The following is a 14,824-nucleotide window of genomic DNA, read 5'->3' as shown; positions in this document are numbered from 1 at the left end:
GCGTGAAATTACTTGGTCCTTTTGCCTGTGATTTCTATAGTTCATTCATAATAGAGGGGTGTGTGTGTGTGTGTGTGTGTGTGTGTGTGTGTGTGTGTGTGTATGTTTGTGTTTAGCAGATTTTACCAAAGGTTTAGGGAAGATTGAAAGGTATTTACATTTCCAAATGGAAATAATGAGAGTACACTGCAGCCTCCTACCACATTGCTTGACCTGTTTCCTTCGATTCTACCCCTCCTCTGCTGATTCACCTCACCCCCCTCCAAGCCTGTTCATCCCACTATAGCATGGGTGGCTTAGCCATCTTTGTTGCTGGTTTCACCTTACTTTTGCACTCAGTGACTCATGTCCTTCTATGTACAGCTTTTCCTTATTCTGAAACTAGCTTAGGTATTTGCTTTAATTTCGATGATTTCATTTAAGAATTATTCTCAGAACTTCCCTGGTGGTCCAGTGGTTAAGACTCAGGGCTTCCCACTGCAGAGCAAATGGGTTTGGTTCCTGGCTGGGGAACTAAGATGCTGTGCTGCACAGCCAAAAAATAATAACAATTATTATTATTCTCAAATCTGTTCTTAGGGTAGTTAACTTTCTCACCTTGATATATCTTGGATCAGATTCTTCTGTTCATCTTGCTTTTTAAATTTTTTTCTCTTCCCCTTGACCCCATTTCTTTCCCCTCTTTCTCCCCCTCCCCCTGCATAAACACACTGTGTAGGTGTAGGTCTAGTCCCAATGCTTTTTCCTCAAAAGGCAGCCTGAGAGTTGTCCCTAGCAGAAAAGCATTGGGTTTCTCGTCTGTGTGACACATGTATGGTACAAGCTGGTGGTGATGGTCTAAGCCTTGATGTTCTGCAGAACAGGATATGGTGGTGGGGCTTTCTTCCTGCTCTTACCCTAAGCACTCTTCCTTAGCCCTCCACTGAAGCCTGGAACCCTACCATTATTCCTTTAAAAAAAATTTTGCAGCTATTCTTTAAGGCTTCTTTTGTATTCTAATCTTTAAATTTCTGGATTAGGTAAAGAGAAGTGAGGTGTAGGTTTAATTAGGCAAGCTTCTCAAGAAAGCAGAAAAGTTGAAACAAAATCTTTTAAGTTCTTACAAGCTGCTATTTCCAAATATCCCACAAAACACCTTTTACCCTTTTCTTTTTTAAAGGAAGCCTTTCTGTCTTCTTTCTGTTTCTTTTACTGTACCTTTGAAAACATTGATGCTTCTCCCGGTTCTTCTTGGTGATGGAGTGTTTACACTAATCATAGAAAGTAACTTCCTTCCTCTCTCCTATGGCTATTTTACTGTTTAAATCCCCACAGTCTTTTCTCTTGGGCTCTGCAAGATGCCAGCCAATCAAGTTCCTTTGTCCTAAATATAAAGAGGTACCCCAGGAGGGCACACAGCTGAGCCAGGGAGGCCCAAGCAGGATTTCAGGCCACACTCGCCCCTCAGCTGGACACCCTGGTGCCAGGCATAACCTGAGACCCTCTGCAGCAGCCAGGCTCCAGAGGTTAATCATCTGCCCCCATGAGGAGCAAGTCTGGACAAGGGCAGGGCAGGAGGCAGTACTGGGACCATCTGGGTGCTTGGCAGGGACCTAGAACCTCCAGAAGGTACCTACTTGCCTTTTTACCTTCTGGCTGATCTTGCTTTCACATCAGTGCGTCTCTGTTTTCATCACATCATTAACAATGTCGTATTAACATACCTGGAGAAAGAAATGACAACCAACTCTAGTATACTTGCCGGGAAAATTCCATACACAGAGGAGCCCATGAGGTCGCAAAAAATCAGACAGGACTGAGCATAGCATTAACATGCTAGCTCAAAGGTGTCACTCTTGGAGAAGGTGCTAGGGAAGCATTTCTGTCCGTACTGGTCTCTAGCCCCCACCTTGTGCCTGCTTCACAGATGCGCTCAATCACTCAGTTGTGTTCTACTCTTTGCAACTTCATCAACTGTAGCCCACCAGGCTCCTCTGACCATGGGATTTTCTGGGCAAGAATACTGAAGTGGGTTGCCATTTCCTTCTCCGGATAATTGAAGCTTCACAGATAATTGGAGCATTAAATGAGACTACAATTGGGAAAACATCTAGAATATGACCCCAAGCCACTGAATTTCTTTTTCTGTTTGATATTTCTGCAGGGTAGACTCTAACATCCGTCTAGGCTTTCTCCTACTATTTTCTGTTCCAGGGGTTTCCATGGTAGAGTGCTTGACCCCAAGAAATATAAAGGATGCCCTATTGAAATATGAGATTAAAATGAAAACTTTATGTTCATTTTAAACTTAAAGGAAAAATAAGCTAATATTTGGCTGAGGGAATTGGCAATACTTTATGGTTATAATTATAAATAGACATATATGAGTGAGTGAAAGCCACTCAGTTGTGTCCAGCTCTTTGTAACTCCGTGGACTATCAGTCCATAGAATTCTCCAGGCCAGAATACTGGAGTGGGTAGCCTTTCCCTTCTCCAGGGGATCTTCCTAACCCAGGAATCAAACCCAGGTCTCCCTCACTGCAGGCAGATTCTTTACCAGTCAAGCCACAAGGGAAGCCCATAAATAGATATATATATGCCCACAAATATGGACATGTTTAACATTTTTTTCCTCTGATACAGGTAAGTGATTAAAATGTTTGTTTGAAGACATTCTCAAACATTCTCACACCACTGTAGTTACCAAACCCTTTGAATGCAATCACATTTGTTTTTCTTCCCTGCCTTCTTCTGATTTACATAGTAAATAGTAGCCCCTGATACATCTTCTGGTCTACAGCGTTTATATATCTTTATAAACAAAACTTCCTCTCTTCCCCCAACTTCATTCTTTCATTGTTATCCACATAGGATATGGGAAGAGATAAGCATTTCCCCTAAAACATGTATAACTTATGAAAGGTAATTTGTTACTTAGGATGAAGTAAAATTGAGATCTTTTTGGTTTAATCCTAGAAACTCAGTAAAATAAAATAAGAATGTGGGTTCTGGGTCCAAGTGGCCTAGGCTAGATAACATTAAGCAAGTTGCCTAAACTTTCTGTGCCTTCATCTCCTCATCTGTGAAACTGGGGTAAAAAGAGTAATCTGCCTTATCACGTTAAGGTGACAATTAAAATAATTAATATCTTTGACATTATTGGAATAGGATTACATATTAAACACAACAGCAGGTTTGTTGCTGTCATCGCTGTAGTCACCGTCCTTAACTTTATCCCTAAGAGAGATCCACGCCCAGCACTATGCAGCTCTGAATTGGAAAGACTAGTGTCAGTGTCAGTTCTAGATTCATCCACTTTCTCAGCAAATACATACTGGCAGTCTCCTATATATCAGACACTCAACTAAGGGCTGGACGCTCCACTGCATCGTCAAACCTTGTACAACACTTCTCTCTAGGGATCTGTATCTCCCCCCGTCACCAGCTTGTGGTCATATTCCTCATGCCATAATAGTCTACTTTGTAATAGACTGAGTGTACATGTTCGTGTACTTCTTCCTGGAGATGATTCCTCCAGGTTGATTCCAAGTGTATTTTGCCTCATCCTATCTCATCTTTGGGAAGAAAGTGTTCTCTCTTACTGAAATTGCAATCTTATGAGACTGCTGGACATTCTTAGGGCTTCAGATTATTTTCAACAAACCTGAAGCATTAGTAGGGGAAGAGAAGTTGATGTAATATTTTGTGTGAAAAGCAGCAAGTTTAGACATAACTATTTTACTATCAAACATTTCTACAGTCTTTCATCTCTCTCTGAATAAATAGTTCTTACAAAAGCATAGTAAATTCCCATTTTATTAAAACTAGTCATATTCATCTATGCATGACTAGGATATGGGTAGAAAGAAAAGAGGAAATTATAAAGACAGGAATTTCTCCCGTATTTCCTCCTTTTAATCCTTTTACTTCTCATACAGAAACTAATATAATGTTGGGAGCCATCCAGTTCAAGACAGAATCTGATAAGAGGATGTACTTCCCAGACCAATGACTGATTCCCCAAGGCTTCAGTGAAAGAAGAAATGCAAAATTTTTTAAATATGTGAAATGTTCTTCAAATATTTATTTTGTCATGAACTGTTCTGTGTCCTGACATACTGCTCCATTTTGTGTCTTGAGTTAGATGTGGCAAACAAAGATATACATTTCATTTTCCCAACCTGTGGGCTAAGAATAAAAATCTCGGTGTTGGAATTGAACATTGTATTCTCCAGGCAAAGGAAATGGACTTTTATTGGATGTTATTGCTGCTTTCCTTCTCACTAATGACATTATGAAAGCTCTTTGAGTAATATAATTTGAAAATATTATTTCTGTGTTTCAGGTCATGCAAGACAAGATAATCTGCCTTCCGAAAAGAGTACAGCCTTCTCAGAACCACTCTTCTGTTTCAAATGTCTCTCAAGCAGTGGCCAGTACCACCCCACTGCCTCCACCAAAACCATCTCCTTCTAACCCAGTCACTGTGGAAATGAAAGGGCTGAAGACAGATTTGGACCTTCAGCAATACAGCTTTATTAACCAGATGTGCTATGAGCGAGCCCTCCACTGGTACGCCAAGTATTTCCCATACCTTGTCCTCATTCATACCCTGGTCTTCATGCTCTGCAGCAACTTTTGGTTCAAGTTCCCTGGCTCCAGCTCCAAAATAGAACATTTCATCTCAATCCTGGGGAAGTGTTTTGACTCTCCCTGGACCACACGAGCCTTATCTGAAGTGTCTGGGGAGGACTCAGAAGAGAAGGACAGCAGGAAGAACAACATGAGCAGGTCCAACACCACCCAGTCTGGTCCAGAAGGCAGTCTGGTCAACTCTCAATCTTTGAAGTCAATTCCTGAGAAGTTTGTGGTTGACAAATCCACTGCAGGGGCTCTGGATAAGAAGGAGGGTGAGCAGGCAAAAGCTTTATTTGAGAAGGTGAAGAAGTTCCGGCTGCACGTAGAAGAAGGTGATATACTGTATGCCATGTATGTTCGTCAGACTGTACTTAAGGTTATAAAATTCCTAATCATCATTGCATATAATAGTGCCCTGGTTTCCAAAGTCCAATTTACAGTGGACTGTAATGTTGACATTCAGGACATGACTGGATATAAAAACTTTTCTTGCAATCATACCATGGCACACTTGTTTTCAAAACTCTCCTTTTGCTACCTGTGCTTTGTAAGTATCTACGGATTGACGTGCCTTTATACGTTATACTGGCTGTTCTACCGTTCTCTGAAGGAGTACTCTTTTGAGTATGTCCGGCAGGAGACTGGAATTGATGATATTCCAGATGTGAAAAATGACTTTGCTTTTATGCTTCATATGATTGATCAGTATGACCCTCTGTATTCCAAGAGATTCGCGGTGTTCCTATCTGAAGTGAGTGAAAACAAATTAAAGCAGCTGAACTTAAATAATGAGTGGACTCCAGATAAACTGAGGCAGAAGCTGCAGACAAATGCCCATAACCGTTTGGAACTGCCTCTCATCATGCTCTCTGGCCTTCCAGACACTGTTTTTGAAATCACAGAGTTGCAGTCCCTAAAACTTGAAATCATTAAGAACGTCATGATACCAGCCACTATCGCGCAGCTAGACAATCTCCAGGAGCTCTCTCTACACCAGTGCTCAGTCAAAATCCACAGCGCGGCATTGTCTTTCCTGAAGGAGAATCTCAAGGTCTTGAGCGTCAAGTTTGATGACATGAGGGAGCTGCCCCCCTGGATGTATGGCCTCCGGAACCTGGAGGAGCTTTACCTGGTTGGCTCTCTAAGTCACGATATTTCCAGAAATGTCACCCTTGAGTCTCTGCGGGATCTCAAAAGCCTTAAAATTCTCTCGATCAAAAGCAACGTTTCCAAAATCCCACAGGCAGTGGTTGATGTTTCCAGCCATCTCCAGAAGATGTGCATCCACAACGATGGCACCAAGCTGGTGATGCTCAACAACCTGAAGAAGATGACCAACCTGACAGAGCTGGAGCTGGTCCACTGTGACCTGGAGCGCATCCCTCACGCCGTATTCAGCCTGCTCAGCCTCCAGGAACTGGACCTCAAGGAAAATAATCTGAAATCCATAGAAGAGATCGTTAGCTTCCAGCACTTGAGAAAGTTGACAGTACTAAAACTGTGGCATAACAGCATCACCTACATCCCAGAGCATATCAAGAAACTCACCAGCCTGGAGCGTCTGTCCTTCAGTCACAATAAAATCGAGGTGCTGCCTTCCCACCTCTTCCTATGCAACAAAATCCGTTACCTGGACTTGTCCTACAATGACATTCGATTTATCCCACCTGAGATCGGAGTTCTACAAAGTTTACAGTATTTTTCCATCACTTGTAACAAAGTGGAGAGCCTTCCAGATGAACTCTACTTCTGTAAGAAACTCAAAACTCTGAAGATTGGGAAAAACAGCCTATCAGTACTTTCCCCCAAAATTGGAAATTTGTTATTTCTTTCCTATTTAGATGTTAAAGGCAATCACTTTGAAATCCTCCCTCCTGAACTGGGTGACTGTCGGGCTTTGAAGCGAGCTGGTTTAGTTGTAGAAGATGCTCTGTTTGAAACCCTGCCTTCTGATGTCCGGGAGCAAATGAAAACAGAGTAACTTATTTTGTTTAAAGTTTGACTAAAACATGCTTCTACCAAATACAGTATAAATAACTAGGTAGTCTTAATGCCTTTCCTACTTTATTATTGTTTTTCTTCTTTTTCTCACAAAACAAAATGTACACAAAGAATGAGTAAGGAGTATGTATTTTTTAATAAAAATTTAATTGTATTTTTTCAATATTAGTATTTTAAACGTTTATTTGTCCTGGAACCTAATGTATCTATTATTGTTTTCTACTGACAGAGACAGATGGTTCCACCTGTTTTTGTTTGTTTTTTTTGTTTGTTTGCTTGCTTGCTTGTTTGTTTTGGTTTTTTGGTAAATTCTTGTAAAAGGAAGGGAATTTTAAGTTGCATGTTTTTGGTATTTTTTAAATCGATGAAGATACTTTGCCAAGGTCATTTTTTAGCTTGTTTACATCTGTACAGGGTCTTTATTTTTGTTTTCATTGTATGTGTACCAAGGAATCTCTGCTAGTTATTTTAATACCAGCTGCCTTCTGCATTGGTCAAGTATTTCATTGTACAGAAAACTTCTCTGGAGTATAAGCTCACATAAGTGCATTGTCATGGACTATTATTTTCAAAATTTCCCCTTGCCTCCAGCAGAACTCTAAATTGTTTTCTTTCACATACCTGCCAGTTATTTATCATTAGGCAAGGATTTTGTGAGTAAGGACGATAATCTTCCATGGTCATGTTGGTTGGATTGGTCATTTATGATTTAACTGATTTACATTTTTACCAACATTTTTTAAATGTTGAAAATATTTTCCTTCAGTGAAAAAGGAAATGCAGAAGCTCCTCCCCTTTAATATCAATGTTGTTATGTAGTTCTGGTGAACAACCTTAGAAAAGCTAATTTATTTTAATTAAAATAGCTAATTAAATTTAAAAATCAGAATCAGAAGCCTGCTTTTTAGTAATTTAATCATCTTTGATATCTTGATATGTGAATACATCCGATGGAAAAAAAAAGAAAAAGTTCTACTAAAGCACCCTGCTAAAGAGCTGGTGCACTCCAGCCAGGCACACGGGTTCCTCTGGGCAGTGTGGCAGTGGTGATCTCTGTTCAAATTCTGCCTGTAACACAAACTAATCAATGTATACATATATATATATATTAATCAATCTCTCTCAAGTCTGCCCTTGCTATGAAGGCTAGTAATGCAAGCACAGAAACTCTATCTGTTCTCTTTGGCTTAAAAAAGTTTATCTCATCTAAAATATTTCTATATCTTTGTTTTTTTAAGTGTGAAAAAATAGCTGAGTGAATATAACTTAGAAATAATTTTTGCCTGGTGGTCAGCAGAGCTTTTATTTTATCTCTATACTAAAAAATCCAACATAGTGTGAAAGTGAAAGTAGCTCAGTCGTGTCTGAGTCTTTTGACCCCATGGACTATACAGTTCATGGAATTCTCCAGGCCAGAATACTGGAGTGGGTAGCCATTCCCTTTCCCAGAGGATCTTCCCAACCCGTGATCAAACCCAGGTCTCCCACATAGCAGGTGGATTCTTTACCAGCTTAGCCCCCGGGGAAGCCCAAAATGTATGGGTCTTGGGCAAAAGTTTTCACTGACTATTAAACTGTATAGAACAGGAAAATGAAAACACTATTTGTGCCCTCAATCCAGGACCAGTGCTATCTATCGTGGAAATTTTGTTTCATGCTCCAACTTCATACTCACTGTTTTCAGAACCCTAGTCTGATCTAAGATGGTTTTGCGACCTAACAAAAAAAAAAGTAGGAAGATGGTTTGGGTTTCAAAATCCTGGTTTTAAAATTTACTCCTTGATCCTGGTAAATTTGCTTAATGACACTTTGAGTCATACACGGGACACAGCTCTACAAACTACTCAGCAGATACGTGTACCTCAGTTGTGTTTTAAACATTATGATACAACGTGGGGTAAAGGATTTGGAGAAGAGATGCTTTTCATTTATCTAATAATTTAATCATGTAGACCAAAGTGCTTTGCTGTTTCTGCTCTATGTTTAAGTGTTAGAATAGTGATTTTGTATAGCTGGTTTATTTCCACCTGGAATTGAAACAACATGTTTAAAATAGCAACATGGTTTTACTTCTTTGATAAAATATTCAATTCTAGTATGTTTTTAGGATCTTGATTATGAACCATGAGTTGTATTTAGAGACATAGCACTACCTGTTTTAAACAAAAAACAAACAAACCTGGAAGATTGTCCATCACTGAGCATGACAAGAATACCCCTGTTGAAAGGTGAGCTTTGATAACTGCTGTTAAGACACTGGGTGCATTATTTTTCTGGATAAAATTTATAGTTGTTTTCTATATCACCCTTAAAAAGGGATCTATTCAGGTTAAACATCATATTTATGCTGAAATCTTTATCTGGTGTTAACTTATAATCTCCCATGGGTTCATAACTGAAGTAAATCACTAGTAATTAGTCTTTGTGACAACTTGCTCAAAATGTCAAAATAATTTTATTTACTTCCTAATGATTTCACAGATTGACCCTAACCTAAGTTCTAAATAACAACCAGCTAATCAGTATAGTTCTGAGTTTATGGTTTAACTAGGAAGGAAAATTCATAGATGCTTGTTAGATTTTATAAAAATTCAAAATGTTCAAACTTCATCTTGAGTCTTAATTTTCCAACTTGATCCTTTTAAATATTGTATATTTTTGTTCACATTCTTAAGTAAAAAGCATTTAATTACTCTTTAGCTGTTAAATGGGAAACTCAGGTAAATGAACTGCTGACTTTTCTAAAGTTCTTTAATGAATCAAACTCAGTGTTAAAAGGGGTATTTACCTAATCCTTTTCGTATTTTTACAAGTGCTCTTGCTAAAAAGGAACAACTAGCTCTATTTCTCCAACTTCTATAAGATTCATGAGAAACCGCTTATGTAAATATAAAAGCATCACACGTACTCAAGTCCTGTGGCTACTGGACACCCTTGGTGAGTATGCTTTTTGGTCAGTTTTAGTAGTTAAGTATAGATCAGTTGTTGGTGGATGGTCCTGTTGAAACAGCATCTAAGTATATATCCTAGTGGAACTCACCTAAAAAGACCACACCTCAGAAAGCTAGTCATTTGTTGGGTTTTCACTCAGTTTGTTTTAAGTACAATGGTTTTTAACATAAATGTTCTTGATTCAGTGAAACCTGTTATTTACACTGGTAAATTTTCTGATTGTTCACCCACCTTTCCCCTGCCTTAGGTTTCCCATGTAGTTAATGAAGTGAGTTCTAACAATTTCCGTAGCACCCCAAGGGCAGGCACTACTTTTTCTGAAAGGCTTGGAAAATAAGCCTGCTGTGAGTATTCTGTTCATTTATAGGTTCCTCCTTCTCTGTCTCTGAAGCCATCTTTACAGAGAGAGGCTTAGCAACCTGAAGTATTCGGTGAGTTACTGGGGATAAACAAAGTTCACGTTTTTGCAACATACTATCTTATGATTTCTGTTATAAGAAAGGGAAGAAAAAAATATTTACATTTGTTGTTACCATTCCCCCTAAGAGTTTTGCTGTGGTTTATGTTCCTAATTCTAAATAAAGTTCATTTTTTAAGTAGTGTTTTACTCTCTAATGTAGTGTAGTGTTAGTCACTCAGCCGTGTCTGACTCTTTGCCACTCCATGGACTGTAGCCCTCCAGGCTCCTCTGTCCATGGGATTTCATAGCAAATACCTGATCGGTAGTAGTGATTTATTTATTATACTTAAACAGTGATCCATCTTTATGGAAACTGCAGTATTTAGTAGTAAAGAGATAAGATAAACTTCAAGACAACTTAAATTTGTGTTTAGAAATTAAATTGATTCAGTTTGCATTCTCCTATGAATCTTCAATGTGATAATGCTATTCAAGCAGTTCACATTTTTGGTAGGATCTCAATAACTCAGGGTAGGTAGGGTTCCATAGCAAAATAGCACAGTTATTAGTGAGGGGAATGCCTCAAGGGTCTGTAAGATTTTCTCTTTTTTTTTTTTACTGTCTACTCAGACACATTGTAAGAAAACTTGGACAGTCTCAGACCTGCCATTGATTTTTCAGATTTAGGCCTTGGTGACATGCTTCTAATACAATTTCATACCAGTCTTTCAAACTAGCTATCCACTCTTACTCCATCTTCTCAGAGACTTTCACTGATAAAGGTAACATGCTTAAATTCATTTTGGGGAGACGGGGAGGAGAGAAGCTCTCCTCCCACGCTAAGGAATTTTTTTTTTTTTTTTTAAATTAGAAGACCTTAAAAGGGGGTATATAACTTCAAACAGTTTTTTGGTCCTGTTAAATAACAGTTCCTATGCATGGTTTTGGATCTGGTATAAATTTGCTTTTTGCTGAACATTGTTCACTCCTCCATATGATTCTGCCTATTTAATGAATATTTTTTGTGGGGTTGAAACTCAATGCCTTATGTGGTCACTTAGATTTCCTTTTGCTGCTTGTTTCCTCTTACTGTATATGTTCAGATTTTGTCAGTGCTGGCAAAACCTCCAAGACTGTCAAGAAAATGCTTGAAAGTTGATCTGTCATAGTGTAAATTCATGATACAATGTCTTAATGTTATTTGGCTATGTAGTACATAGGAACAGAAAATAAATTAAATAAAATTGTTTTTGTAATTTGAAATTGAGATCAGTCCCTTTCTTATCTATTTGTGGAAATCATGTTTCTCTTTTGCATTTCTCTTGTGTTTTTGCATTTTCTGTTACCAAGGCTCCCTGAACTCTGCAGGAAATAGGCTGCATGCATTTTTTTCACTTTGTATTTGGCTAGTTTCTGCAATTGTGACTAATGATTTCCTTCCTTAATTCTCTGTACTGCATCTACCTAAGGTGCCCCTGGAGTTTCATTTGGGTCATTAGTGCCTTGCTATGTAATCTGGAGTGCAATTTCTGTGTATTTGCCAGATCAGACTGTACAATGGCTGTCCAGCCCAGCTCTCAGTAAATACTTTTATGGTAATAATTGGGTCTACTTAAATCAGAATGGTTCCATGCAACTAGGAAGACTTCCCTAGTTAAACACATATATTCCAAGCATAGGGAAGTGCTTAATAAAATAACTTCATGAACCACTTATGCATAAGAAAATTGTGACTGGTAACTTTGAAGCTAAATTATCATTTTACAAATTTTTCTGTAGTTATTTATGACTCAGTTATTTCACTGATAATCAGCTGATAGTCCTTTGGGAGAGAACTTTGTTGAGACGAGGAGAGATTGTGAGTGCGATGAGAGAGGCCTTGCGAATATGTGTACAGAAACTTAGAAGGAATGATGGGAGAGTGCTGGAGAAACTTCTGAGACAAGCTGAGATGGGCAGCGGATCAGAAACATCTCGTGATTCCAGTGCAAGTTGCACAAAGAAAAAGTCTCTGTCCACTGCCACCTCCCACTGCCCCATCTTCCAGTCCTTTCATTACAGAATATTGAGATAAACACTAAAATTAACTCGGTTGTTTCAGTTAGCAAGGTTCAGGGTAAGCACTTTGATTTGGATGGAGAGATACATGAAAGTCATTAAAATCAATAGGGTACTTAAACAGCCATAGCACCAGGCCTGTGTGTTTCTGAATGTATATTTGAATGTCATTCTAAACATCCAAGCAGGAAAAAGTGAAAAGCTCTTCATAAGCTGCATTATTTTTATGTACAAATCTTTGAATACAGGTTATAATTTAGGTTTCATATTTAAGCATTTTTGAACAAAGCAAGGTGCAAGTTAACATTTATGTGATCACATATACCACAGTGATGAAGTATTTTCAGAGTGTGGATATTTTGCATAAAAATCACAGCCCTAGGGGACTTCCCCGGTGGCCCTGTGGACCAGAATCTGCCTTGCAATGCAGGGGACATGGATTCAATCCCTGGTTGGGGAACTAAAATCTCAATGCCTCAGAGTAACTAAGCCCGTGCACTGCAACTGCTGAGCCCAGATGCCACACCGCAAAGAGAGACTCGGCGTGATGCAGTGAAGAATCTGCATGCTACCATCGAGACTGACTCCACCAAATAAATGACAATAATAAAATAAATCATCTTAGCCAAACTGGCCATTCTGATTTTTGTGATTCAGGGGTTCCTCTGTTGTAAAGTTTGGAAACAATTAGAATATGGCCTTTTGTTTTATTTTTTTAGTCCTTTAATTAATTTTTTGAACTGAAGGATAGTTGATTCACAATGTTGGGGTGGTTATTATACAGCGAAGTGATTCAGATATAAAGATATTGCTGCTGCTATTTAGTTGCTAAGTCATGTCTGACTCTTTTCCAACCCCGTGGACTGTAGCCTGTCAGGCTCCTCTGTCCATGGGATTTCCCAAGCAAGAATACTAGAGTGGGTTGCCATTTCCTTTCTCCAAGGGATCTTCCCAACTCAGACTGAACCTGCCTGTCTTGCTTGGCAGGTGGATTCTTTACCACTGGGAAGCCCCAGATATATGGATATAAAAATATATATATTGTATTTCATATTTTTTTCCATTATAGGTTATTAAAAGATATTGAATTTAGTCCACTGTACTATGCATTAGGTCCCTGTGGAATTAATTTTATTTCAACTCAGGATACATCTAGACATCACCATTAAAAAGTATTTAGTTCGTTTCTTATTAGTATAATACGATAATTACCTGATCAGGTAATACAGATCTTGGGAAAACTGACACAAAGAGGCCACATATAAGTTTTGTACTTTATATCTCTCCCATAATTCTTCTGAGAAAAAAATCAACTCCTCAGCAGTGATTTTGATATAGGGATAAACAACATTTTTATCTGAATTACAAAGTTCTTGGGATTCCATTGTAATTTCACATAGACTGTCTGGAATAATTTTGTTAAAATCATACTCTAAGTAACATTTGAACAGCTTTCAACTTGTCAGGCTGATTTAGTCCAAGAATAAATAAAATCAATACAAGAACATGAAGCTACATCATTGTAAACTTGAGAAATAAATGTCCACAAATTTATGAAGTAGTAGGTGTGTTCCATTTATTCTATTGAGTTATATGTATATAGTTCTGAATGATTTAAATTGCTTCATGAAAAATACTTTATGATGTAGCCAGTCTCAACAAAAACCTGAGGCCATGTACATTAATGACCACTAAAGTGGTATTAAAGAAAAATTAATCTTGATACTTGTTAGAATGGTAAGAAAGACTTTATTTAGAACTTATTATTTATTCAGGATTGTTTCTTAATTCTCCCAGGTTCTAGCCTCTGGTAATGTAACTTATAGACTTTCTTGGAAGTCACATTCTGAACCTTAAACAGTATCAGCATGGTCAGAGGTTTAGTTTTATGCATCCAGAAACAAAGACAGGATGCTAACTGCCCTTACTTTGGTGAGGAATTGTTTTCCCTGCTTTGGTTGTTTTTTCAAATTGAAGTATATTTCATTAACAATGTTGTGTCAGCCTCAGGTGTACAGAAAATTGATTAGGTTTTATATATATGTATATGCGTGTATATATATGTATATATATCCTCCTTTCCAGATTATTTTCCATTATAGGTTATTACAAGAAGTGAGAAAGTATTTAAAATGAGTTCATGCTTGTGAAATTGAAACTGGAGCTTCAGCTTCAATCAAAACTATTCATTCTAAGCATTTAGCTATATAAATATTTTGTAAGTCCAGATAACCTCTCAGAGAAACTGAACTGGTGTCTAATGGGAAATACGAAAAATGTCAGAGGGATTAAATACCTGATTTATTTACCTAAGGCTTTTGTTTGTTGTGAGAGCACGGGGAATAGAGGTGTGATTGACTTAACCAGGAGCCTCCTGATGAAGGATGCTCAGTGCACTTTTTAAACTTAAGGCTGATTCATTGCCCTTCAGTTCTATCAACAATGTTAAAACCATCAAATCTCAATTATGGAAAACTAGCTAGATCATTATTTTCAGAAAACTTCTCCTAAGTCAGAAACTGATATAATAAACTAAATAAAAATAAATGATTTTTAAAGAGTAACTACTAGTGACTATTGAGAGCTTTAACTATAAATCTGATCAAGAACGCACATCAAAAATTTCTGAAAGTTTACTGCAAAACCTTGTAGAAAATGCTTATAAGACAGAAGTTGCATTCTAGGTTGTTTTAAAATATTTAGACTCATAAACATTTTTTTCTTATGTGTACAAGGAGGAAACAAACATTATACAAAAATGTGTCTAGGACTCTGTAAATGGTTAAATAGACATGA

At 38.0% G+C, this 14,824-nt stretch overlaps 1 protein-coding gene across 1 annotated transcript in view; it reads left to right on the top strand.

The window, feature by feature from the left end:
• Window positions 1-11,233, top strand: part of LRRC8C (leucine rich repeat containing 8 VRAC subunit C) — an 87,463-nt gene extending 76,230 nt beyond the window's left edge. The window contains exon 3 of the mRNA XM_061121430.1: window positions 4,325-11,233. Within this exon, the coding sequence (XP_060977413.1) occupies window positions 4,325-6,598 (2,274 nt within the window). The 3' untranslated portion in view covers window positions 6,599-11,233. The remainder of the gene's footprint in view (window positions 1-4,324) is intronic.
• Window positions 11,234-14,824: the final 3,591 nt, after the last annotated feature.

This window comes from Dama dama, chromosome 20 (assembly GCF_033118175.1).
Source record: "Dama dama isolate Ldn47 chromosome 20, ASM3311817v1, whole genome shotgun sequence".
Classification (NCBI taxonomy): Eukaryota; Metazoa; Chordata; class Mammalia; order Artiodactyla; family Cervidae; genus Dama; species Dama dama.
Note: the sequence above shows the minus strand (reverse complement) of the source record. Positions and strands in the feature narration are given on the sequence as shown.